The sequence below is a fragment of the Phocoena phocoena genome, chromosome 9, assembly GCF_963924675.1.
Source record: "Phocoena phocoena chromosome 9, mPhoPho1.1, whole genome shotgun sequence".
Lineage (NCBI taxonomy): Eukaryota > Metazoa > Chordata > Mammalia > Artiodactyla > Phocoenidae > Phocoena > Phocoena phocoena.
This window is the reverse complement of record NC_089227.1, coordinates 17,379,288-17,405,930: the sequence shown is the minus strand read 5'-3', so window position 1 is coordinate 17,405,930 and position 26,643 is coordinate 17,379,288. Positions and strand designations below refer to the sequence as shown.

Sequence of the window (26,643 nt, the reverse complement as noted above, 5' to 3'; positions counted from 1 at the left end):
AGTAAAACTTAATCTGAAAGTTACAAATAAGCATTTTAAAAATGAGATTGAAAGAAAAAAGGATAGAACCAGTGTCTCCAAAGCATTTTTTCTTTTATTTCTTGCCAAATATTAAAAAAAAAAAACTATTGTGATATTCTATTTCTTGCTTTGTAAATCCATTCCATTTTGCATTGCTCATGCCTTTAAGAGGAAAGTTCCTTTGTAATATAACAATCAGTGCACTCTTTCCTTTAACTTCTTTATTAAGCTGGTTGCATAAAAGATATACATTCTCATATTGACAATGCTTGTCATGAACAAAAGCAACAAAAATAAGGCAATAGTAAGATGTGCTTCACATATAAACAATTATGTGGTAGTAGGAAATCTGGCCCTGTACAGCAAAAATATTAGGTAGCAAAATGTGAATAAGCCCTATATTCAGAAGATACCCAAATGTGTGAGCAAAGACAGCACACCCATAATAGAGCCCACTTAGGTTCCCTGTTTATTATGTATAATTCCTTAATTATCCATTTGTGAAATAAGAATAACATTAAGAAACATGAGATCCAAATTGCATTCATTTTCACAATACCAATACTAAACTCAAAATAGCAACTTCATTGAATATAAATGTTAAATGTTTCAAAAGTAAAAGGCAACCTTCATTTTTTGTAACCCTATGAATAGAGTCCGCAAAAGAAGGTAGATTATTTTACTGTACTTACAAGGAGATGAGGCCTCAGCCTGCACTGAAGGAGTATGACCAACAAAGGACAGCAAACAAATATCACTAGGAGTAATGCCCATACATATCAAAACATCTCGGTGAACCACGTTCTACTTATATAGCCAATCTATTAAATAAACAGCATAATGGAAGCTTACACCTCATGCAAGAGAATTACTAAATTAACTATAAATCTAATAGAAATTTCTAAACCCCACTCCCAAAACAACTTTAGTACACCTGTCAAGTACTGTAGGTCATTTAGAAAAACAGAAATAAAACATACATGCAGCCTTTGTATTAAAAAATTTTCATAACATATAAACAATGTTCAGATATAAACTGTGAACTAAATGTTTTTTCTAAATATGATTTACGTAATCAAGACCTTCTTAAACAAAGACAGGTCTTAGGAATATGATCCGTACAAACTTACAGTAGTGTATATTCCAATAGAGATTTTCTTCCTATTATGATATAACAATATAACTCTTTTCTCAGTGAAGATGTATGTTAAGGCTTAAGGTGTAAACACTTTGGAAGGCAAACAACTTAGTGAAGAAATTATTGTTCATTTAAAAATGTGTATCATCTCATAATAGGCCCCAGAATTTTCAAATTCACATGTGAGAATACATTTACATCTTAAATTTCTAGGAAAGGCACAAGCTTTATGTAAAAAAGCAGCAAAATTTTAAACCCACCAATTTATTGAAAAAGCCATTACTTTTATTAGAAACAAAAAATGCTTCTCAAGATGTTGGCAACAGGTCATAGTATAGACATCTATTTCAAACAGTGTACTGTACTTCTCCCTTCAATTATATTCCAGTTGGAGGAGGAATACCTCCTTGGCTATGGGAAGTAGAAGTATTTGAGGGACTGTGTAAGCTGGTCTCCTTGTACACAAACCATGCATTTCCTCCCCAAAGTATCATATTCAGAAAGCCAAAGATCTAAGAAAGAGAAAAATAAACATGAAAATCTAGTATATAATTAAAATTTCATAACTATCTTTGTTTTCCTGTAAATATTAAATATCTACAGGCTGTATACCATTATTACATTTAAAGTTTGAACTACACATAAAGTGGAATTAAAAAAGGAAGATTTTGCATTTCAATGCCAGATTTGGATACATAATGACTTATTCCCAATGAAATTTCTAAATTTGTAACATATAAAATCATGACTAAAAGATACCTTATTTTTGCATGCTCATTATTACAAGATGGGATTAAATTTGAGAAAAGTAACTAAAACCTTCCTTTTATTACTTTATATTTAGACTTCAGTGCTTCCAGGTGAAGAGGAACACAGGAATCCATGGTTCCTTCTTTGGGAGGGCTTTTACTTTTCTCCCATCTGAATGGTTATAAACATCCTTTGTGCATCTTTTCCTATTTCCCTACTTTATCCCCCTACTACCATCTCCCTTACTTCCACAGCTGCAGCCAGAAGAGAAAAGGAGTCACAGAAGAATTTTACTTCACATCCTGCATTAGTCAACCTAAAAGAAATTAGCCTTCCTAGGTATAAATCTGACAAGATGAAAGTCTCAGAAATGAACAAACTGAAGATACCCTATTTTCAGTTTTTTATAAATACAAGAATAATAGTGACTTATGAGGTAAGAGTGAGGTAAAAAGCTTGAGCACTATCATATTACTGAAGGCCAACTGCTTTCTCTCTTTTTGTATATTTGGATATAAAAACAACATTTCTGAAACTGTCCATCTCAGATCACTGTCAATATATATGCAAAAAAAAGACTTTTAGATTACAAAGTTATAAAACAGAAGTTTGATCAAATTGCTTTATAAGGCAGGACTGATTTTATCCGCTGGAAAAATATTTTCCTGAAAAGACATGAGACCTCCCTAAAAATAATACCCTTGTTATACTAATGATGTATCTGTATTTGGATAAAATAACAGACAAAATAAGATTTAAATTTAAATAGACCAAAATTTTAGGATTTTTTCAGGAACTCTAAAAGTATTTTTTTCATACACCCAAAGCAAATCAGATTAGAGAAGGGGCTTGCTTTAAAGTCAGATCTGGTTCAAACCTTGGCTTTGCCAACTTACTAGTTGCATCACCTTGGCTGAATTAACATATGAGCTACGTTTTTTCCCAGTTGTAAAATGAAGACAGTAATACCACTTTCCACATTCCTCTCAGAATTGTTGGATAACTTAAATAAGATATGAGTGTAATGACCTTAGCACACAGTCTTAGTAAATGTTAGTGACTATTATTAGTGCCTTTTGGGTCAAAGTCTTGCCTAATCAATGTTAATGAAAAGAAAGACTCAACCATGATCTTGTTCAAACCTGTTTACAAGTAATAACTTTCTTTACAAACTTTTGTGTTATAAAGGTAAAGACTATATGATAACTAGGATTCTGATAAGGCTGGTAAAAATAAAATACATTCATCCAGAGATTTATTAAAAACTACTGTTTTCTTAAATCACTAATAAGGTTTTTTCTAATAAGTGAAATAACATATTTTATAAACACTGCATACTTACCACCGATACATTTAGGGATCCCATACTAGTCACAGAGCCAAAATGACATATCACTCCTTGTTGATTACAAGGCAGAAGTTCCTGGACAATATTGCGACCGGTAGCTGTTTTAATATCTGTAAGAGCTTTAGCCCAGGCTGAAGTGCTCACCAACCACAAAAAAGTGGCAACAAGAGTAACAACAAAGTCCTAAAGCAAAAATAAGTATGAATTAATAATGAACAGTTAATTTAAAGATACTAAATTTCAAATCCATAATGAAGGAATTGAGATCACAATGAACCCTATGGTACTGAGAAATGGCCTTCATGACATACTTCATCAAAAAGGCCACAGTCAACACAGCAAACATTGCTGTTTACTATTGCCAGCCCAGTGCCTGAGATACAACAGTAAACAAGAATTAGTTATCTCCTGAGGAGTCAGATTTTCACATGGAGAAATCAAAGTTTTACACAGCCCTCACCACAACTTATCTAAGCCTCTCCCTCTCAGGATCATATATTGGATCCTGTTATCACTAATAACTGTATACCTCCATCATCTCTGTTTTAATCACCCCCTCTCCAATATCACCTCTCTCTTTCTAGCTTACTCCCTCTGGCACCCCAACCTCAAAAATCCTTTGACCTCACTGAGACCTACAATCTCATCTTATTTCCCTCTTTAATTTATATTCTGAGGTCTTTCATTATAATCTCTTACATATACTCTCAATTCCCTTACCCTTCACCTGCTTCCTCATACTGCTCTGGCAAACCTCTAACTTTAGTTAAATCTACCTCTAATAATGAAATCGTGAAAAGCACACATCCTGGATAACTAGTCTCTTTTTAAATTCATGACCACAAAATTTTAAGAATACACATTATATTAAGAAAGGGACAACAAAAAAAATCTCTCTCAAGACACCTTGTCACTACGTTTTCTAAGAAAGTCTTTGCCACTTATTACATTCCAAGAATAAGACTGAAGTTTTTAATATTTTGGATAATCTTTTACTGAACTAATAAGATAAAGAAAAAAATTTATTTTCCTTAATCTATTCTGCTGGGGAACTAGAATTCTGTCAACTAGTACTGGCTACAAAGATCTAAGTAACACTTTTTTAAAGCCCGCATTTGGATAGTGTAAAGTATAAGTTCCACCTCATTTGGTCTTCCTTTAAATTAACAACCAAAGTGGGAACAATATAAAATTTGTATCTTTTAATGTTATGTATTTTAAGCATTCAGATATGCTCAAGACTATGAGTTCTTATATATCTGCAGCAAAAATCTTTCCAAGCTCAGAAATGGGTTTTGGAGCTTATCACAGAATTGTTTTGTTTTTTAAATAAATCTGGTTAGTTTTAAATTACTTTTGCCAACGAACTTTTAGTCATTTATGTCGGATAAATACCAGTGGTCATGTATGAGATATAGAAACTGTGATATATATAGCTTGTCCACCGCGTCAAGATGGCACTGAATAAACGTCTTGTAATTAGAGAACCAAAACAATGACTAATTTTACAAGCATGGTGGTACAATGTATTTGCATTTTGCATTTGAGCTCCCCACTGCTACTGGCCCTCTTAAAAAATGTATATCAAAGAGAAAATAGAAACATTATAGCTTAAATATTTTGCACTGGGGGAGTACTCCCTTTCTTGCTGCTGTACTCTGCTGTACTTTGTGCTGCAGGTAAACATTTTCTAAGCACTTGCTAGAAATACAATGCCTTTTGAAGAACTAATAATTAGTATGAGGTTATCACATGTTAAACAAGTTCTCTCTGGGCTAAAGTTCATAGTTTTGACCAACAGATGTCAAATCCTCTTAAGTTTTAGGTTTCTTCCTTCCAAATTCCTAATTAAAAATACACTGTTTTTTTCTGATTATGCTCTTTATGTCCACGTCGTTGATGGCTTAAGGCATGACATTCTTGTATTTCAAAAGCAGGTACTTTTCTGAAAATGATGCACGAAGTAATCTTAGGGTGAGGGGAAGTGGGAGAAATGTGGGCCTCTGAAGACAGTCTGTGCGACTCAGGACTCTAGTTAGTTGTGGAGTTATGCAATGCACAACCTGCCTGTGACAGCCCTAGTACTACCAATAAGTTAGGATATGACTCATAACAGGTCTTTATGATTTGGGACACCCTATCTTTGTTTAGTTTCACTTTATGCTATTTCCGACCCTCCACATGGCCTAGAACCCTTACGCTCCTCCTACTTACCATAAAAAAGTGCTACATTTACTTAAAAACTAAAGTTGATTTTTAAATGTCACAGTTGAAATTCTCCTAGAAATACCTTAGCAGAGAATTGAGAACATTGATAAAAGAGCATACCCTCATTAACAAATAGCACTTTAAAAAAAAAAAATCCATGTCGTATTTGGCTATAGTTAAAAATTTAGTTATCACAAAAAAAATTTTTTTATATTTATACAGTTAAATTAAAAGTAGAATCCAAAATTTAATTTAGAGGCTGGACTTTTACAAACAAGAAGTATCCACCATACATTATACCAACAAAAAAACCACTTACAGAACTAATTCTGGATTATTCCTCTGTATGACCACTAATTGATTACTCTGAGGTGGAAAGTTACTTTTGATGCTCTGAATGATACAACTAGATCAGTTTTATAGTTTTATTAGACAGAAAAACCCTCTACAAAAATAGACCTGAATGCTGCTTTAAAAAGTGTCATATTTTTAGGGCTTCCCTGATGGCACAGGGGTTAAGAATCCACCTGCCAATGCAGGGGACACGCGTTCGGGCCCTGGTTCGGGAAGATCCCACAAGCCGCGGAGCAACGAAGCCCGTGCGCCACAACTACTGAGCCTGTGTTCTAGAGCCCGCGTACCACAACTGCTGAGCCTGTATGCCACGACTACTGAAGCCCGCGTGCCTAGAGCCCACGCTCCGCAACAGGAGAAGCCACTGCAATGAGAAGCCTGTGCACCGCAACGAAGAGTAGCCCCCGCTCACCACAACTAAAGAAAGCCCACGTGCAGCAACGAAGACCCAAGGCAGTCAAAATAAATAAATAAATAAATTTATTTTTTTTTAAAGTGTCATATTTTTAAAGCTTACTAAACAGAATACAAGAAATAAAAAGCTCATTGCTAGATTTAACTTAAATTTGTTGGGATAATGACAAACTGGCAAGAAATGTCTTCATTTGGAATTTAAACTATAAAGAATTTTAACAAAATATAATAACTATATGATCACCATAGTTTTTTTAAAATAAGGCTTGTAAAGTTCACAGAAGTTATAAATTACTGATACATAATTTCTGTTGATTAGGCACTGCAAAGTAAAAAAGTTGATGTCGGGGCTTCCCTGGTGGCGCAGTGGTTGAGAATCCGTCTGCCAATGTAGGGGACACGGGTTCGAGCCCTGGTCCAGGAATATCCCACATGCCACAGAGCAACTAAGCCCGTGCGCCACAACAACTGAAGACTGCGCACCTAGAGCCCGTGCTCCACAACAAGAGAAGCCACCGCAATAAGAAGCCTGCGCACCGCAACGAAGAGTAGCCCCTGCTCGCAACTAGAGAAAGCCTGCACACAGCAACAAAGACCCAATGCAGCCAAAAATAAAATAAATTAAAAAAAAAAAAGGTGATGTCTATCTTTTTGAAAGGCACCTAACAACCAAGAAATATTTTATGAAAATGTCAGGTTTGAGAATTTCTTCTCCGATATATGAAGTGGAATAAATATGAAGGGTAAAATATTGTTTTATTCCTTACTTACCATCTGCATTCTTATGATCCAGGCAGCAAAAATTAAAAATAAGTAAATAAATAAAACCTGTTATTTAATAATTTGGCCTACCCTTTCAAGTAACTTCACAAATAATAAGCAGATGTCAGTGGTCAGTGTTTTCTCAGGATATAAATGACCAGTATCACGAAAACACCTCTGTTGTCCCTTCAAGTCAGTAACACTAATACTGACTTTGTAGTTATTCTTTGGTAGTGGAGGTCCAGTTTAAAACCACAGCTTATCTCTGGATTGGCCACCAATAATCCAGGGCAATTTTACTAACTAAGTCTCAGAGATTATTTTTATATCTAGCTCAGTAGACCCTGAAGCCAAAAAAGGTATCAGGACTTCAAATCCAAATCCTTTGTTGCCATTTTAAAGATTCAAAATTAGCTCATGAATGCCACTAATGCCAAATTCTATAATTCTTATAGAATTACCTGGGTCAGATTGTAAATTAAAGAATTTAAGAACACAGACCAGGAGTCAGCAAACTTTTCCTGAAAAGGGCTAGACAGTAAATATTTTTGATCTCTGTCACAATGACTTAACTCTGACACTATAGCATGAAAGCAGTCATAGACTATCTGTAAATTATTTGGGTATAGCTCTGTTCCAAAAACCCCTTATTTGAAAAAAAAAAAAAAACCAAAAACAGTGAGTCACATTTAACTTGTGTGCTATAGTTTGTGGATTTCTGATATAGACTATTAAGTTGAATTAAGGCATAAAGGGCGTCTCTTTGAGAAGAGAGAAAAAAGATAAGAAATAGGAACACAGTTATGGGACTACTAGCATGGTCAGCAATTCTTCGAATCAAAGGCATTAATTTCTACTTAATTTCTCTGCTACTTGCAACCTAATATGCTCTATCACATATTTGAGTTCTTTCCAGGTTCAGAAACAAACAAAAAAACCTCTGTACTCTAGAGAGTACAGAGAAAGTGCTGCAAACAGGCTACAAGAATTGGGTTAAACATGACGAGGAGAGCAAGCTCAACCTCTTGGCAAGCACAGGTCAAAACACAATGAAACTTGGTTTATGCCAAGAACTCTTTTTTCCAGTGTAAGAAAATCCATATTTAAATTCAAATATAATGTATACTTATATCTTATATAAATTATTTTTTTATAAAAAGAAAGTGATTACTTACAATCATGGGAAGTTTTCGACTATCACGATACAGGTTCGTGTAACCAACATAGAGCAGAAGAGCAGCAATGCAGTACAGGAAGACAAAGACTGCAAAAGTAACATAGAATTGTGCAGCAGAAGAGTAATCTCCAATAAGGACATGACTTTTCCAATCTACATCACACACATTTACACCTTGAGGTGTCTGAAATGATGCTTCATTCAACCTATTAAAAAAAAAAGTCTCAAATAAATTTATGAATTACTTGGACTCTTCCAACAGAGACAGAAATACATCTTCTGTATTTCTAATACAGAAGTATTAGAAAGGCAGAATATTGAAATAACATTTCACAAAAATACTCCCCAAATATATTAAAACATTCTTTTAAAAAAATGAAAAATTCAAATATTTAAGTAAATTAAAAATTTCATAAGAAATGTACATAAATCATAAATTATACCTCATAATTGGTTATGATAGACTGAATATAGACTGAATTAAACACTTTCACACCCAGATACTATCTTACTGTAATAAAAACTTAGCAGATTAACAGCGTTGTTACAAAATGGTTTACAATTTGAGACATGATATTCCATTCTAGGAGGGAGAGTCTGTGTTACTAGCACCAGGAGAATCAATTGTAATGATTCACATTTTAACTCTGCATTAATTAGCTGCTAACTCCACAAAGTCTTTAATTTTCCCTATCCATAAATCACAAAAGCACTTATCACCAAAGAGGCTGTAACTGTTCCTTGTAATGGAATTTTATAAGAGAAGGATTGAGAGATGGAGAGGAAATGACTGATTACCAAGCCCTTGCTATTTGACATATCTTTAATGTAAGATTTTATTTAATCATCAAAGCAACCTTAGAAGATTTAAATTTATTGAACAGAAAAATTGAGTCCTGGAGAGGTCAAGTAAGTAGTTAGTAAGTGGAAGAGGATTCACACCCTGACTTAAACACAGGACACACCTAATAAACCTTTTAATGAATACTGAGGTCAAACACAACTTACAAACAAAATAGTCATAAAATAAATATTCAGAAAATAAAGTTTTATGCTAGTGAAAGAAACACAAGGAGCTCTTCACTTTATATAAATACATGTCTTAAAGCTATATAATGCACATTATTATTTAGTAATTGCAAATACATGAGATATTTGGATTTTTCATAAGTTGTGTTTGCTTCCACAACATGGCCTCTCAAACTAAGGTGATAGAGCAGGCTTGTTTTGTTTTGAAATTTCCAGTCCACTGTGGGATGATAGAATAAAAGTGTCAAGGCAACATCATATGAAAGTTTCTTAATGCCTACTGTCATTTTCTGTATTTATTTCATCACAGTCCAGGAAAATAGTCTGCAGACAGATACTGGTCCCACGCACCACACTTTCAATAGCAATGATCACTACTTACAAGTGAGCATGCAATTAAAAAATTTCTACCCCCAAGATCAGTAAGTTGTTGGAAATTTTAATGAGTCAAAAAGAGTTGTTAAACCATAAAAACAAACAAATAACTCACCTGAATGGATAACCAAAAGTAGCTGTAATCGTTTTATTGTCAGGTTTACTAGTTTGACAAGCCACTTGAATTTCTGTTTTGCCCTTAAAACCTCCACAGGTGGCAAAAGCAAAGATAGAAGCAATCTACACAAAGTGAGACCAAAAAAGAAAAGAAGCATTACTGTACCCAAACATAGGTCATTAAAATTTTAAATATAGTGATTATTAAAAATTAGCTCGCTAACATTCTTAGAATTCTTATTTACAAATTAAGATTGTACAAATTATTTAAAAATTTATTTGCAACTCTCAACAAATGTGATTTTATTTTCCCCTGAGTATAACACAGAAACTGGTATAACAGCCCATATAACAATACATTTTAACACACCATTGTAAAGCAATTATACTCCAATAAAGAAGTCAAAAAAAAATACATTTGCTCAAATTACAGTGTACCCACTAAATATTAGTATGAAATTCAGAGGAAGTCTTATTTCTTAGTATCAAAATCAAAAGGGGGTAAATTGGAGGTATTTTATTTGGAACCTAAGGGTAACTATAAAGCCAAGAGACTACAAGCAAAGAAGAGATCTTATTTCATGAGCTTATAAGCTTCACTTGTGGGTATTTCGAGGTCTCAAAAAGTAGCTGGAAATTTGTTTTCCTGGTCATAAATATGCTTAAAGAAATGTAATGGTGTTTTCTCAAATTCTATTCAAACAGGAAAAAAACTGAAAGCATCCTAAATATTGACAGGGAATCAAATATACTGTAATTCAATTCCACAAGGGAACATTATGCAGTCATTAAAATGTTGGGAAATATCTAACGATAAAGAAAATGGTTCAATACACATAAAGTTTGTTTAAGCAATGCGTTGAGCATGAGCCTACATCTATGCATACACACACAACAAAAATTAAAAAGTCTATGCATTAAAATTTTAAGTGGTCACCTCTGAACAGAAGACATAAGATAATTCCTTTTTCTATTTGTATCTTACGAATTTTCTACAAAACAAAACAAACAAAAAGCCCAGATACAGTGTAGTGACCAAGAGCTCAATCCTTCAGCAAATGCTGATGGCTCTATTTATAAAATATGTTTGGAATTTGATCACTTTTTACCACCACCATCACAACATCCTGATCAAAACTATCACCTCTTGCCTGAATTATGCCTTTGAAACTGATGCTCCCTACTTCTGTCCCTGCCCCTGCTTCAGTCTACTGTCAACACATCAGCCAGCGTCATCTTTTAAAAATATAAGGCAGAAGGGCTTCCCTGGTGGCGCAGTGGTTGAGAGTCCGCCTGCTGATGCAGGGGACACGGGTTTGTGCCCTGTTCCAGGAAGATCCCACATGCCGCGGAGCGGCTGGGCCCATGAGCCATGGACGCTGAGCCTGCATGTCCAGAGCCTGTGCTCCGCAACGGGAGAGGCCGCAACAGTGAGAGGTCCGCGTACCGCAAAAAAAAAAAAAAAAAAAAAAAAAAATATATATATATATATGGCAGAAAACTTTATTGTCTGCTCAAAACTCTCCAATGGCTTCTGAGTTCTCTCCAAATAAAATCAATGTTCATATAATGGTCTACAAGATCCTTTCCTCCTTTAACATTTCTCATCTCACGTTGCTACTTTTTCCCCTGCCAAATCTCTTTACTATTCATTAAAGACATGGGATAAACTCCTACAGAACCCTTGCACTGAACTATTCCCTCTGCCTGGAACACATGGCTAACTTCCTACTTCACAGCTTCCTGTTCCAATGTGACCTTATCAGAGAGGCCAGGCCTTTCCCTAACCTCACTATGTTAAATAACAGTGCCCCTCCCACTCCACACTATCTATTCTCTTTATTTGTACTGCTCTATTTTTCCTCAATTGTAATTACCAGTGCCTGACAGTACTTCATTATTTGTTTGCCCACTTTTCTCTAGGATGTAAACTCAAAGAGGGCAGGAACTTTGTTTTGCTCAAGGTAACAGACATCCAGCAAATAGATAAAATTCAGTACAGGTCTGGTATCAAAGCCTATACTGTTGAACACTGATATAATGCCTCTCATGGATTAATCCAGGACCTTGAATCAGGCCATAATCAGGATCATAACCATCCACGAAATTTTTTTTCCATGAAGAAGAGATATATGAAAAGGAATCTGGTTATAGATATGAAGAGTTTGGTATAATGTCAGCACATAGTTTGGAATCTTCAGTTAAAAGAGTTAAAAAATAAAGAAAGAAGAATAGATACCCTCTTAGCATAAATGTGCATGAATACACAGAGTGAAAACAGAAGGCCAGGAAATGAGTCTTGGGTATGTACCCACGTTTAGAATTAGAAAAAAGAAACAGGATACACAAATTGAATCAATGGAATAAAGAGGCCAGAAATAGATCTGTGTGTATAGACAAATTATAGCTAACAGAACTGGCATTGTAGGGCACTAAGGAAAAGAGAATGGTGGTTTTAAAGATGTCACCACAAACTCCTTGATACTCCTCCCCTCAAGAGGTGGAGATTAATTATCCCCCCTTAAATATGGATAGGACACAGTGACTTGCTTCTAGTGAACAGAATATGGTAGAAGGACTGGGATGTCCTTTCTGAGGTAAGGTAATAGAGATTACAGCTTCTGTCTTCATTTCTCACTCCCTTGAATCACCTGCTCTGGGGGAAGCCAGCTGCCATGTTGGGAGGATACTCAGGCAACTCACAGACTCGTGTGGTAAGGAACCGAGGACTACCATCAACCAGGTGAGGGACCTTGAAAGTATACTGTCTGAGGCTTGCCAACAGTCATATTAGTGAACTAGAGGGGGGCGTGAGATGACTGCAACCCCAGCCAACCTCCTGGGAGACCCTGAGCTGCAACAACTCAGCTAAGCCACTGCCAGATTCCTGACCCACAGAAACTGTGAGATGATAAACTGTCTATAGTTTTAAGTGCTAAGCTTGGGGTAATTTGTTATTTGAAATCGATAACTAACACAAGGAAGGACGGTCCAGATGGGCTAAAGTCTTAACCGTAAAACGTGAGTCTAAAAATTATGAAGACAACATAAAAGAAAACTTGTGATCACAAAGAAGGGAAGAATTTCTTGAGGAAAAAAAAAAGCTAACCATAGAGACTGTTAAATTCAACTACAGAAAAAGAGGGTTTTTTAAAAATCAAGTCAGCTTCTGAATGTAAAACAAGCTATAAACTAGGAGAAAGTATTTGTGATAATGTCACAAACGATTAGTATCTATGTTTACAGACCTAACAGAGACTCTTGCTCATGCGTACTACATGATGTGCACAAGAATGTTCACAGTAACGTTGTTTATAGTATCAAAATATGGGGAGGGGAAGCAACAGGAAAGTAGATAAAATGTATTGATATACAGTACTTACAATGGGAAGTTACATAGCAATGAAAATGTACAGCTACCTACTTCAACAAGGATGAATTGTAGAAACCTAACGCTGAGTGGGAAAGAAAAAAAGTTGCCTAAGACTACACAGGGGGTATTCTCTGGTGGCGCAGTGGTTAAGAATCCGCCTGCCAATGCAGGGGACACGGGTTCGAGCCCTGGTCCGGGAGATCCCACATGCCGTGGAGCAACTAAGCCCGTGCACCACAACTACTGAGCCTGCACTCTAGAGCTCACGAGCCACAACTACTGAGCCCGCGTGCCACAACTACTGAAGCCCGCGCGCCTAGAGCCCGAGCTCTGCAATAAGAGAAGCCACGCAATGAGAAGCCTGCGCACCACAATGAAAGAGTAGCCCCTCCTCGCTGCAACTAGAGAAAGCCTGCGCACAGCAACGAAGATCCAACGCAGCCCAAAATAAATAAATAAATAAATTTCTATTAAAAAAAAGGAATTAAAAAAAAAAGATTACACAGGGTATAATGCCATTCTTTTAAAAGCTCTGTTTACTTGTCTACATCACTCCTGCCACTCTTTGTTCAGGCCCGCGCCATTTTTCCCTGGGACTAACCCCACAGACTCCTCCTTTCACTTTTAAACTCATTCCCAACACCATTCATCTTTTCCTATGGGCTTTAGAGCTGCAGTGTCCAGTAAGGTGCCATAAGCCACATGTGGCTACTGAGCACTTTAAAAATGGCTAGTCTGAAATGAGATGGCTGTAAGTGTAAAATATACCATGGTTTATGAAGACTTGGTATGAAAAAAGAATGTAAAATATCTCATCAATAATTGTTTATATTGTTGAAACAATAATATTTTGGATATACTGGGTTAAGTAAAATGTATTATTAAAATTAATTTCACCTGTTTCTTTTCACTCTTTTAGTGTGGCTAGTAAGATGCTTAAAGTTACTGTATGGCTGGCATTTGTAGTTTGCACTGTTTCTATCGGACAGAGCTGTTTAGAGTGATGTCACACTGATATGAAATAAAAATCTGGTCATGTCACCCCCCTGTTTGAAGAGATTTCCTCAATGGCTTTCCAGATCTTTTTAGGCCCAAACTTCTTTTTTTTTTAAGAAGATGTTGGGGGGTAGGAGTTTATTAGTTAATTAATTTTTTTTTTTTTTTTTTGCTGTGTTGGGTCTTCGTTTCTGTGCGAGGGCTTTCTCTAGTTGGCGCAAGTGGGGGCCGCTCTTCATCGCGGTGCGCGGGCCTCTCACTATCGCGGCCTTTCTTGTTGCAGAGCATAGGCTCCAGACGCGCAGGCTCAGTAGTTGTGGCGCACGGGCCTAATTGCTCCGCAGCATGTGGGATCCTCCCAGACCACGGCTCGAACCCGTGTCCCCTGCATTAGCAGGCAGATTCTCAACCACCACGCCACCAGGGAAGCCCATAGGCCCAAACTTCTTAATTTGGCATAAGAGGCAGGGCTGAGGTAGCCTCAACTTTATCCTTCTAGATTTATATGCTATACTCCCTGCCAGGTCCTGTACAACTCTGTCACACTGCACTATATACTGTACTTACTGTTCCTGAAACACACCAAGTATTTATGTCTTGGATATGTGTATTTATTCTGCCAGGATTCCCCACCTCTGCCCCCACCCTGGTTCTCCAACAAGCTCATCCTTTAAGGTCCTGCCCAGTTCCTTGTGGTGGTACTATTCTGTCTCCTGGGCTGAATAGATAGACTTGAGTTCACTACTTCTATTATAGGCATTTTTCTTGTGTATCTTGCCTTATTAGAAAAACAAAACAAAACAAAAACCCAAAAGCAAAAATGATAAAAACTAGTTTCCCATTTAATACAAAAATTAGTATATAAATGGCACACTGTACCACAGCTTATTGCTTTTAAGACTACTGCCTTTATCTCTCCCTTGGCAGACTGTCATGTCTTTGCATTTGCTTTTATTCAGGATTTTCAGTGCCTACCTAGTAGGCCTGACATACACCAAATGCTCACTAAATAACTGCTTAAAGGAAAAAAAATCAATTGCCAATAATGTACAAATAAAACCATATTTCAAGTCTTAAATACTCATTATTTCAAGCTTGTCTTTTTGTTATGAGGATAAATAAATGTCATGTTTGCCATTTTGGTCTTTATATTATGGGAAAAAAGGGATAAGGTACACACTTTTTACTAAATGAAGTACAAACAATCTGAGAGTAAACTACCCAAACATCTCACCTCTCCCTATATTGCACTAGTACTCTGATTTCGATCAGAAGTTATATACTGGCAGCCCATGGGTGAAACCTGGCCAGAAGATAGATTGTGGTTTTCCCAGTATTCATGAAAAATGTGAATTTGTTGTCAATATTTTCATATCAGCATGCTGCACATAAACATTTGGATTTCCTGTGTGGGTGCGGATAAAGATATGCCAGTATCAGACCTATATCCCCATAAAGCAACAATCACATGGAAATGCATGACAGATGACACCTAAGACAGGGTATGTGCTTTCCAGACTGCTGTCACTCTATTGTCCCTACAACACTCAGGATGTGTGTTAGTTACCAGTAATCAATGAACTTCCACTATTCTTTTTTCTCCCAAACACTTGTTTCACTCATTTACTTTATGAGGGGTTCCTAGCAGCACTTCAGTTTGTACTTCTAGTCTAAAATGAGGTGTTCTAGTATGCTGATTTATATTTCCTTGCCACTTATGAAACTAATTCCCCCTTCTCTCTCTATCCCATAAAGAATGACTGAAACTGCTGATATGAAATTCCACCTGCACAGTAACTAGTAAGAATCCAGGGACAGGATGACAGCAAGCTTCTATTCAGGTCAAAAGGTTCCATATTCATTATGACAGCCTCAAGTTCTACTTATCTCTCTGCCCACTGGACCCACATTAGTGACACAAGACATGCCTCACTAATTTAGATATCTAGACTATCTATATTCTATATCTAATATCTGGTCCTCTAGAATACTACTCTCTAAAATAGACTGGAGTACTCATCTAACTGGTGTACAAGAAGAAAATATGCCTATTTATATCTACTTTTAGACTTAAACAAGGAAATAAAGTTTTACTAAAATTAACATACTGCTGAAACCCATGCTGGGTCTGTATGTCAGAGAGTCAGGTGTCGGGGCAGTATGCTGGGTATCCTAAAGGTAAGGAAGTCCTATAACAGGGAAGGACAGACAGTGATACCTTCACCTATTCTTCCACTTTTAGAATTCATTTAATAATGTGAGTGTCCCTGGCTAAGTGTCTTTATGGAATAAATTATTTACTTTTAACCAAACTAACCTTCACAAAATGGACTGGTGGTTTAAAAATGTCTTCACAGGGGCTTCCCTGGTGGCGCAGTGGTTGAGAGTCCACCTGCAGATGCAGGGGACACGCGTTCGTGCCCCAGTCCGGGAAGATCCCACATGCTGCGGAGTGGCTAGGCCCATGAGCCATGGCTGCTGAGCCTGCGCGTCCGGAGCCTGTGCTCCGCAACAGGAGAGGCCTCAACAGTGAGAGGCCCACGTACCGCAAGAAAAAAAAAAAGTCTTTACTAAAACTACTGAGTGATAATACAAAACCTCATGTCCAAAACAGAAAGCAGAAGCATTAATACCCTCTATGAGCTGCATTCATGAGCCACATTACCAGGTAAAAACAGATTCTACTTAATCAGATCAGAAGTTGGCAAAAAAAAAGAAAAAAAAGAAGAAAGAAAAAGAAGAGAAAAAGAAATTATTAGACAAATATCTGAAATAAGGATTTTTTAAAATTTGAAATATGAATGAAATTTACCCTGAGTGTATATAAATAATATGCCTTAAGATAATGACATAGTAAAACATGCATCTAAATTATAGATGCATACTAGGGCTTTGTGTATAAAATCTTACAGTGACAGAGTCAGCCAGAGTCCCTAGTTCCTATTCTCAGACCCTGCTCAGCTCACAGAGGGTTCTACTGGGGAACACTGGTACTCATCTAATTTATGGGTATCTTTCACGTTTCTAGTTGCAGGGTCCTCACTGCTATTTAATTTCATGATTAATCTGTTCAGGAAAATGATATAATTGAAATCTTCAGAAATATTAATAGATCGAAAAGTATATTGTATATGAGGGTTTATGTGCCAAATCAAATGCATGCTGTTTTACTAAATCAAATGATCATTCAGTACTTAAATGAACTACCATAGCATGTTTGCCTTTACAATCAGTCAGATTAGAATGCCTAGAGCCAAGGTATTGATTTTTCTAAATCAAAGTCTGAAGCATTTACCAAAGATATTCATTTTAAAAAACATTTTGTTATTGATGTTAATATTTCAGTTTACTCCCACTGTGCACTGAGCAGTGAAGTCAGTTTCAAAGTTCTTCAATTTCACTCTTCTATTATTTCCCTCTGCTTGGAAAGTACAATCATAGAAAGCTCTAAATAGCCTTCTAGTACAGTTTCCAAAACCCTTAAGAATTTGGATCATGAAAAGTAAACTTGAGTTCCTGCTGAAATAAATAGCTAGAAGATTTTTGCTAGCTCAATTATTACTGTTGAAAACATCTTTATGTCACCTTTATTCTTAAACAATTGTCAACCTGAGTATGGAACTAGAAATCTCTGAGGAACCTAAATATACTTATTTTAAAATCATTTCAAACAGTTCTATTATTTTTATGTCTTTTGGAGCGAATCAATATTCCGATTGTTGATCTGGATGGCTGTCTTGAAGTGAGTCTGTCACTTCACAGAAAACTGATAGTATTTGTTGCCACTGATATAATTTGAGCTTTTAAGCAAACATTAGTTTTCTTCATGTATTTTAGGATATTTGATGTAAGCTCAACTTGAGAGTATGTTATTCCCCGCTTCCCCATCCTGGTCTAGTGGTTTTATAAGTCATCTCCCTGCCCAGTAGTTTTTTGGTCATTTCTACCAGGCCTTCTTAATCCCCTACTCCATTGGTCCCCAAGCTTTTTGGCACCAGGGACCGGTTTCGTGGCAGACAATTTTTCCCTGGACGGGGGTGGTGTGTGTGGGGGGGTGGGATGATGGCTCAGGTGGCAATGCAAGCGACAGGGAGTGGAAGATGAAGCTTCGCTCGCCTGCCCACCGCTCACCTCCTGCTGGGGTTGGGGACCCCTGCCCTACTCCACAAATACCTTATTCTATAATGGGACCGCAAACTACCAACATAGGAGAATACTGCAGTTAACACAAATCCAGACCTTAAGCAGGTAGGTTGATTCAGGTCTTTGTTAGGGGGCCATTTCTCTCTCTCTCTACTTCTTTAAGTACTCCACTCCATGAAAGTTATAAAGCCAAACAATAGGTTGAAGCTTTTTCTCAGATTTATTTCCCAGATCCGGGAACAGTCCTTCTCCCACCCATATTTCCATTCCATTGCTGGTCCCCAATGATGTTTATCCTGTATTAGAAAAGCAATTCTCAATGTGTGGTCTGTGGACCCCAGGGAATACCCAAGACTCTTTCAAGGAGTCCATGAGGTCAAAAATATTTTTACAATATTATTACAACATTTTTTGCTTTTTATACTACATTGACATTTGCGCTGATTTGCGCAAAAGCATTGGTGGGTAAAACTGCTGGGCTTTAGTAAGAATCAGCAAGAGCATCAAACTGTTATTTCACTGCCATGCATTTGCAGTTAAAGAAAAAAAGCCAGTTTTACTTAAGAATGCCTTCGATGAAGCAGAAAAATTGTTATTTTTATTAAATCCTGACATTTGAGTCTTCTTAATATTCTGTGTGATGAAGTAGGATGCGCAAATACTTTTATTACTGAAAAGACAACCTACAGACTGGGAGAAAATATTTGCAAACGATGCAACCGACAAGGGCTTAATTTCCAAAATATACAAACAGCTCATACAACAAAACAACAAACAACCCAATCAAAAAATGGGGAAAAGACCTAAATAGACACTTCTCCAAAGAAGACATACAGATGGCTGATAGGCACATGACAAGATGCTCATGCTAATTATCAGGGAACCTCAAATCAAAAGGACAATGACGTATCACCTCACACCAGTCAGAACAACAGTCATCAAAAAGTCTACAAATAATAAATACTGGGGAGGGTGTGGAGAAAAGAGAACCCTCCTACATTGTTGTGGGAATGTAGACTGGTGCAGCCACTATAGAAAACAGTATGGAGGTTCCTTAAAAAACTAGAAATAGGGCTTCCCTGGTGGCGCAGTGTTTGGGAATCCACCTGCCAATGCAGGGGACGCGGGTTTGTGCCCTGGTCCGGGAGGATCCCACATGCTGCGCGGCGGCTGGGCCCGTGGGCCACGGCTGTTGACCCTGCGCATCTGGAGCCTGTGCTCCACAGCAGGAGAGGCCGCGACAGTGAGAGGCCCGCGGGGGTGAGAAAAAAAACAAAACTAAAAATAGAGCTGCCATATGATCTAGCAAATCCACTCGGAACAAAAAACCCCACTTTTACGGCATACCTAAATACAATGGTGGTCTGCAGGGAAAGCATTTAAACAACTGAGTTGTTTGCTGAACTAGTCACTTTTTTCGTTAAATACTATTTTTACTTGAAAAAATAATAAACAAAATATAGGTATTCAGACTTGCGTATTTGTCAGATCTTTTTCTTGAAAAAGATGAGCCTTTCACTTCAAGGAAAACCAGCAGCATTTGTTGCCATTGATGTAATCAAACTTTCAAGTGATTAATTATCGTTATTTAAAAAAAATTTTTTTAAATGTCTCAGCTTAAATTTCTAACATGGTAAGTATCAATCGATACAACCCCATAAACAAAAGCTCTTTGAGGCACTCAATATTTAGGAGTATAAAGGGGTTCTCAGACCAAAGTGTTTTGAGAACCACTGTATTAAAGCACTGTTGTTATCTTAATTTTCCCTTTAATGTTTTATAAGAGATTGCTATTTGTATGTGTGAAGTGAGTGTGTATGTGTATATATGTACATTCTAAAACCACTGACAACATATATATATATATATATATATATATAGTCTATGAAAAAAACATCTAGTATATCCCATGAGAGGGCTCAAGGCAAACACTAAGAGGATTCTGGGTAGAAGAAACAGAGAGCAAAGGCATAGTGGTAAGTCAGTAAGTCTATTACAAGTTTTACATGTATATAGAGTCCTGGTAGGCACAAAATGCCATTTGAAATCCTTTTTTCCCTTTCTACAATAGGGGAAAAAAGTGAACACAAATGGCAAGGTTAAGTGAAAGATCAGTTTCTTAAAAGGTAGTCTGTGCCATAGACTGATAGCCTAAAAATTTAAGTATTAAGCAAATGGATGAAAAAAACATCATTCTGAGTATGCCTCATCCCCTATACTCTGTAATATCATTTGTATTTTCTAGGCTGCTCCTCTGTGCTATGTTATAACCACAAAATTAGAATAAAACATGGTCCCTGTTTGTAAAAATCCTATAATCTACTTGGGATGACTAAACTTTTAGAGTATTTTAGATAAACTAGTACATATTTCTGAAAGTTTGTTTTTTAAACAAATTGATATATGTAATGCTCAAACGGTTATGGGTTTTCTTACTCATCGTTTTTCACACTAATTTTCCTGGATAATAATTTACCCCAAAGTAATGTTTTTAAATGTTCTTTTGAATTTGCTCATTAATTATAAGTATAAAATCAGAAAAAAATTCAAACTTGATAAATGAATCAAGAAAACCCTACTTGTTTTTAACTCCTCCTAAGATCCTGTTATAAACATGCATGTAACAAGAAAAAAATTACTTCAGGTACCTTATGTTTTTGTTTCTTAAGCCTGAAATTTTGGGTAATCTCTTCGTTAATTTATTAAAAGACCAATCAGAAACACAAAGGTAAGTTACTGAAAAGACTAAGAACAGACTGTTTGAGTCCAGGATGTAGTAATCACAATCATGGGATCTGAGTACATTACTTAATTTCTCTAAGCCTCAGTAACATGGAGATGACAACGGTAACATGTAATATAGAGATAACAACCCTCATAGGTTGTCAGAAAATTAAATGAGAAAATACAGGTAAAGCCCTAGAACATATACTGAACTCAGTAAATATCTCCTGTTAACACTGAGAGTAAACTTGGCCAGCACAAAAATATTCATAATTCTAAAATTCAACTTAATTAGTCTATAATTCCTTTATATACTCCCAAACAGTATCTCTTCCACAATTTTGTGTGTGTAGAATTAGGAAAGCATATTACTTAGACTTATTTAGAGCTAAACATTTGACCAGTGTTCACCCTAAGTAGCAAGAAAGTCCAAAACACAGTGTTCAATATTAAAAGGAGATAGTCATTTTAATGAAAAACTTTAATCTAAATACTAGTGATAACTGACTACAAAGTAAGATCCAAATTAAAATTTACTAGAAAAATATTAAATAATTGAAAAAGCTGCTTTGATAACATTAACCCTTGCCTTTTACTTCCATGTTCAACTCCTACACATGGGGCATCTAATCTCACCTAAATTTTATCTTATTACCTTGACAGGCTGCTAAAAGCAGGAAAACACACAAACAAATGAAAAGTCTACAATAACCATTTCTAAAGTTTAAAATATATAAATGAGAACTTAGTGATCTTGAAGCACCGGAAGATATGTTAGTCATATAGGGCTCAAATTGTATCCACTGTCTGGATCTAGTCTTCCTAGAAACATAGCATTTCAGTTCTGAAGAACCTACTAAGAACTGTTCAAATACATTATCATTAGTCACATATTTATAACTCAGTCATTCCAACAGCCCTGTGAAGTACTGCTATTCCCATATAAGTACAACAAAAATTCAACCTTTACTGAGTACTTATTACACAAACAGAACTAAGGCAATGTCACTGCCAGGCACTGTAACTAAGGGCCAGAAGTAGATTCATATATATATATATATATATATATATATATATATATATATATATAGGCATGGTGGCTACAGTTTAGAAGCAAAATAGAAATGCTTCTGCTTTGGTGACTGTATTTTTATTTTGTCAATAAATATTTACTGGGTACTTGCCTTCAAGTCTATGAGGCCTTCATATTTGTGACCCCTTGAAAGTTACATATTATCAGGTTATATCTTAGTCTAACATCTTCTAGAACATTGCTAAAGGTAAGCTGATTTGGGGAATTATTCTTCTAGTTATATGGATAGTAAGCAGCCTTTATCTAGATTTTAGATTTGTTTGTAAATGTATTTATTGACTATTTTTAGAGGTAATCTCAATCAACACCTTATGAAACTTGAACAGTTCATTCAAAACACATTTAAAAATTCCTACTATGAGCCTTTCTCCTCTAGAACCTTGTCTTATGCCTCTCTGCTTCTGTTTTAAACCTTCTATTCACAAGTCTCTTCTCTACAGCGCACACACACATTCACTCATTCCCATCTTTAAAATAGGTTACCACTCAATCTCTCCCATCTTCACAGTCAAATAGTGATCTACTCTCACTGTCTTCTCTTTCTTACCATACATCCATTCAGTCTACTACCATCTGGTTTCTGATTTTACCGAAACTGCTCTTACTAAAGCCTCTTGATTACCCGAATCAAGGGATGCATTTTAGTAATTATTTTTCTTAACCTATTGCACCTAATATTGCTGAGTACTCTCTTCTTGAAATATGTCTAATAGTGATGCTAAGATGTTATTTCTCTCCAACTTCCTAACAATACCTTTTTCCTTTGCTGCCAAATACCTGCTGAATCTCCAGCCCATACTTGTCTTCTAAACTCTAGATCCATGTATCTAACTGCCTACAGGATACCTCCACTTATATGCTCTAAAGAGACCACAAACTCAATCATTCAAAACCTTACTGACCTTCCACCAAACACCTGCTGCTTCTCCTTAGTGATCTGTCTTAGACAGATGTGCCACTACTCATCCGAGTCAGAAATATGGCAGTCATCTTACAGCCCTCTCTTTTCTTCACCCTACAAATATATTCTAATTTCTAAACCTCTCTTTTCTAGTCCCACTGCAATTAGTTTTAGGCCTTCATTATGTTTCAAACAACAGATTTCCCTTTCTTCAATCATGACCTTTCCTCTCCAATTCATTCCGCACACTGCTGACAAAATAAAAACTTCTAAAAGGCAAATCTAATTATATTATTCACTTGTTTATTTACTCTTGAATGAGTGAATCCACCCTACACGGTAGGAATTCTGGGCGTAGATGGAAGCTGTACGATAAACAACCCCAAATTCTGTACCTGCACATATGCATTTTCTTAAGGAAAGGGCCCAGATTATCAAAGGTTAACCCAAAGGATTAAGAACCACTGGCCCATAGGATAAACTCCAAACTATTCTGCAAGCCCTTTGAAACCTTTCAGAATCATCTCAAACCACACCCTCCCTCCCGGTATACGTTCTAGTCAACCCCAATTACTTTTAAATTCGCAAATAGGGTTATGCTGCTTCAACTTTTCACACCACTGAATGTAAGATTCTCTTTGCCTGGAAAGCCACTCCCCAACCATTCCCCAAGTGAACAAGTACTCATCCTTCAAGTGTTCTTTCATCTGAAATTCTCTCTAGCACCTCCAAGCAATCGATTTCTCCTTCCTTTCACCTACTACACTTTGCCTATACCTTTATTATAGTATTGGCCATATGGCATATTCATATTAGTTTTCATGTCTTTCTTATTAGGTCATGAGGAAAAGACCATGTTTTATTCACATGGTCTAGTGCTAGTGCTTAGCTCAGCACCTGTATATAATACACACTCAAATATTTGAATATTCTCTACACCATGAACAACGAATACTCTTTTCATAAAAGATTCTCTTGTGTAATAGTAAGTTGTTCAAACTGAAAGTAGTATTTCCTAAAGCTTAAAAAGGACATTTTTCAAAATATGTCAGACCTATAATCACTAATAAACTTATCACTGTTTTAAAATATTAAGGAAAATATTAAGAAAAAAATTAAGTCTACATTTAAAAAAACTGACGAATAATATAAGCATAAATATAAACAACTGCCTCTTCATTTATTTAAGTGAAATTTTAAGTTAATTATAAATTTAATTATAATCCTCAATGATATTAAACTACTAGGTATAATAAGACTTTTTCTTAAACCTGATATTTGATTAGCTCAGTTAAATGTGTTTTTCATCCTGCAATTTAAAATTTTTATATACTCAAATAAGAATCTTCTTTATATTTAAATCTAGGCTTAGGCTTAACAGAACCCTAAATATATACATTTAGGTGTCTTTAAAGTAAACATTTGTGTGAAATTAGCACTATTTCAGCTTTCAGAAAACACCAAGTAAAACTTTGGGGGAAACGTAGGAACCCTTGGGTGCAGGAAGGAAATCAGATTGAGCACCCATTAGAGAATGTGAGTTTCTGTGTTACTTTTAAAAACATCCTCGCAGGTTATTTAAAACAGAAAATCCTAAGTTCTTACTCTTCACCACTTTATCACTAACATACGGGGTTGAAGAGTTACGGATGTAAATGCTGCTGGCTAAACAAGCAACTTGCCTGCACGCTGGACAGATGCCAGCTGCCTATTAATACGGGCCTGAAAACCACCACCGGAATATGTCCTAGGCCACCAACTCCGAAGGCACTGTGCAGTGCCTGGTGTATTCACCAACTCCTCCAAAGTGACTGATCATCACCAAGGTCGAAGTAATAAATCTGCTTTGATGCTAATGACTGAGAATGTTCCCAGGGAAGGACTAAGAGCTGACTGCAGGATGTTGCTGGGAAATACCTAAAACAAACTGGATGGCGATTCCTAACTTGTGTTTCAGTAGACCGGACTAACAACGCATTTTGCTTAGACCTTCTCCCCTACTCCGCCCACCCCCGCCCGCTTCCCTGACCCACAGTTTATTTTTATCCATTTTTAACTTGGGGCCAATCTTAAAAGCAAATTAAGACCCGAGAGCTCGTCAGATCACTTGGGGAAGGCACACCAGCTTTCGACGGAACGCGGCCTCCAGTCCGCACGGGGCAGAAATGCACGAGCTCTACCGGAGGCGCAGAGGCAGCGCCGGCCGCGGTGCTACTCCGGCCCGCCGGGTTTCGGTTAGACCGCAAGAGGAAGTTTTTTCTTCCCTTGCGGAAAGCAGTGAAGCCAAAGAGAAATTTAAACCACCACTCCCCGAGGGATACCCAGAGGTGAGCTTCGGTGTGGCAGGGCGGCTCCGCCTGGGACGGAGGCAGCCGAGGGACCCGTGATTCGACGCCGACCGCGGCGTCCCCGCCCCGCGCAGGCCCAGGCCGCGGCCTCCTGTCCCCTCCCCGCGCTTCCAGTCCCGTCCGGTCCCGTCTCGGGGACAACGGCGGCTTCGCTCCCCCGCGCGGAGCGAGCCGTGCCCCGTCTCCCGGAGCCCCCAGCCGCCCCGCCGAGGACGCCGGCCGGGCCGGAACCGGAGCGGGAACGGCGGCGCGATTCCCCGCCCGGGGGGCGCAGGCTGTACTCACCCACTCGAGGACCTTGATGAAGCCGAGCGGCTCCTTGAGCGGGTTGAGGTTGAGCTGGAAGGAGGACATCCTCTGAGGGAAGGAGGGAAAGAGAATCAGGACGGCGGGGCGGAGGAGGAGGGGACCGACAGGACAGATCTGTCCTGCCGCGAGAAAGGGCAAGCGGGGAGGGCTCCGGGAGGCGGGCCTGGGAGGCCGCGGGGCGGGGCGGGGCGGCGGCGGTTGAGCCGCACGCCGAGGCGCTGGGGCGGAGACGGAGAGGGGCGGCCGCTGGAGGCAAGGGCGGGCAGAGGCAGGGAAGGGGAGGTGTCTTCCCGGGCCACACCTGGCCCAGCCGGCTGATCTGCAGGCGAACTAAGTAGATGTTGGACGCCATGCTGCGTGCTCCGCGCCCCCTTCCCTCAAATCCAGCCCGCGGCGCTCGGGTTCCTGTCGCGCATGCGCGCGCCCAGTCCCAAGCCTGCGTAGCGGGGCCGCTGCCCAGCGCGAAACCCCAGGATTCAGTTAGGTCTCGTCACGCCTCTCCGGGCAACAGCTGTCTTCTCCTGGCTTCCCTTCACAGTTCCCAACTTTTACCTGGATTTATAAAATATTAATACAGATGAAGCCGCGATTCAAGGCTGGCGTTGGGGACCTTTTATTAAAATGGTGGAAAGTTATTGCAGAACAACGGACTTTGAGCGACCTGGCGGTAGGGTCTCTCTCAGAACCGTGATTCACCAAACATTCTTACAGAAATTAAATTTATTGTCAGAGTTATCATTGGAGTCAGGGTTGGAGGAAGTACAATGAAGGTTATACCTAACGGAAAAAGGCTTCGCCGGACAGGCGTCTCCTGTTACCCAGCTCTCCTACCCTGTCGGTCCAGTTCTCTCCGTGGGGCGCTCTTGGAGTCTTTCTACAGAAGGCTAATGCCTGCTCCCCCTTCGAGAGTCGCCTTAGGTGACGCCTCCCTTCTGGCACCCAGTTATCAGAGCCCCGAAGAAGTGATCTCCTTACTGGCTTCCCCAGTATCCTGGAAGTTATTGGAGAGTTGGAATGCTGGCCTTCTGGCGTGTTTGATAAGGGGGTTGACACCACGTAACAC

The 26,643-nt window shown here is 38.0% G+C and overlaps 1 protein-coding gene across 4 annotated transcripts; it reads right to left on the bottom strand.

Moving 5' to 3' along the window:
* Positions 1–232: 232 nt before the first annotated feature.
* On the bottom strand, positions 233–25,973 carry SYPL1 (synaptophysin like 1). Of its 4 annotated transcripts, XR_010656200.1 has the most exons (7): positions 25,882–25,973; positions 25,557–25,628; positions 9,692–9,816; positions 8,171–8,378; positions 7,005–7,014; positions 3,252–3,440; positions 233–1,671 (listed from the first exon to the last, which is right to left on the bottom strand). XR_010656200.1 is itself a non-coding variant. In XM_065883794.1 (6 exons), the coding sequence occupies exons 1-6, from the start codon at positions 25,930–25,932 to the stop codon at positions 1,537–1,539; spliced, it is 780 nt and encodes a 259-aa protein (XP_065739866.1). In that variant the 5' UTR covers positions 25,933–25,973; the 3' UTR covers positions 233–1,536. The 4 variants fall into 4 exon arrangements, 3 of the variants coding, with proteins under 3 accessions (XP_065739866.1, XP_065739867.1, XP_065739868.1); XM_065883794.1 differs by lacking the exon at positions 7,005–7,014; XM_065883795.1 differs by lacking the exons at positions 3,252–3,440; positions 7,005–7,014 and having other exon boundaries at positions 1,537–1,671; positions 25,882–25,932.
* Between the last annotated feature and the right edge of the window lie 670 nt (positions 25,974–26,643).

Excerpts from the sequence above, each read along its gene's own strand:
- SYPL1 (XM_065883794.1), bottom strand. The coding sequence starts at position 25,932 with ATGGCGTCCAACATCTACTTAGTTCGCCTGCAGATCAGCCGGCTGGGC. Across the intron at positions 9,817-25,556 it reads TCATCAAGGTCCTCGAGTGG|ATTGCTTCTATCTTTGCTTT; the intron begins GTGAGTACAGCC and ends CACTTTGTGTAG. Across the intron at positions 3,441-8,170 it reads GTCGAAAACTTCCCATGATT|GACTTTGTTGTTACTCTTGT; the intron begins GTAAGTAATCAC and ends TTTTTGCTTTAG.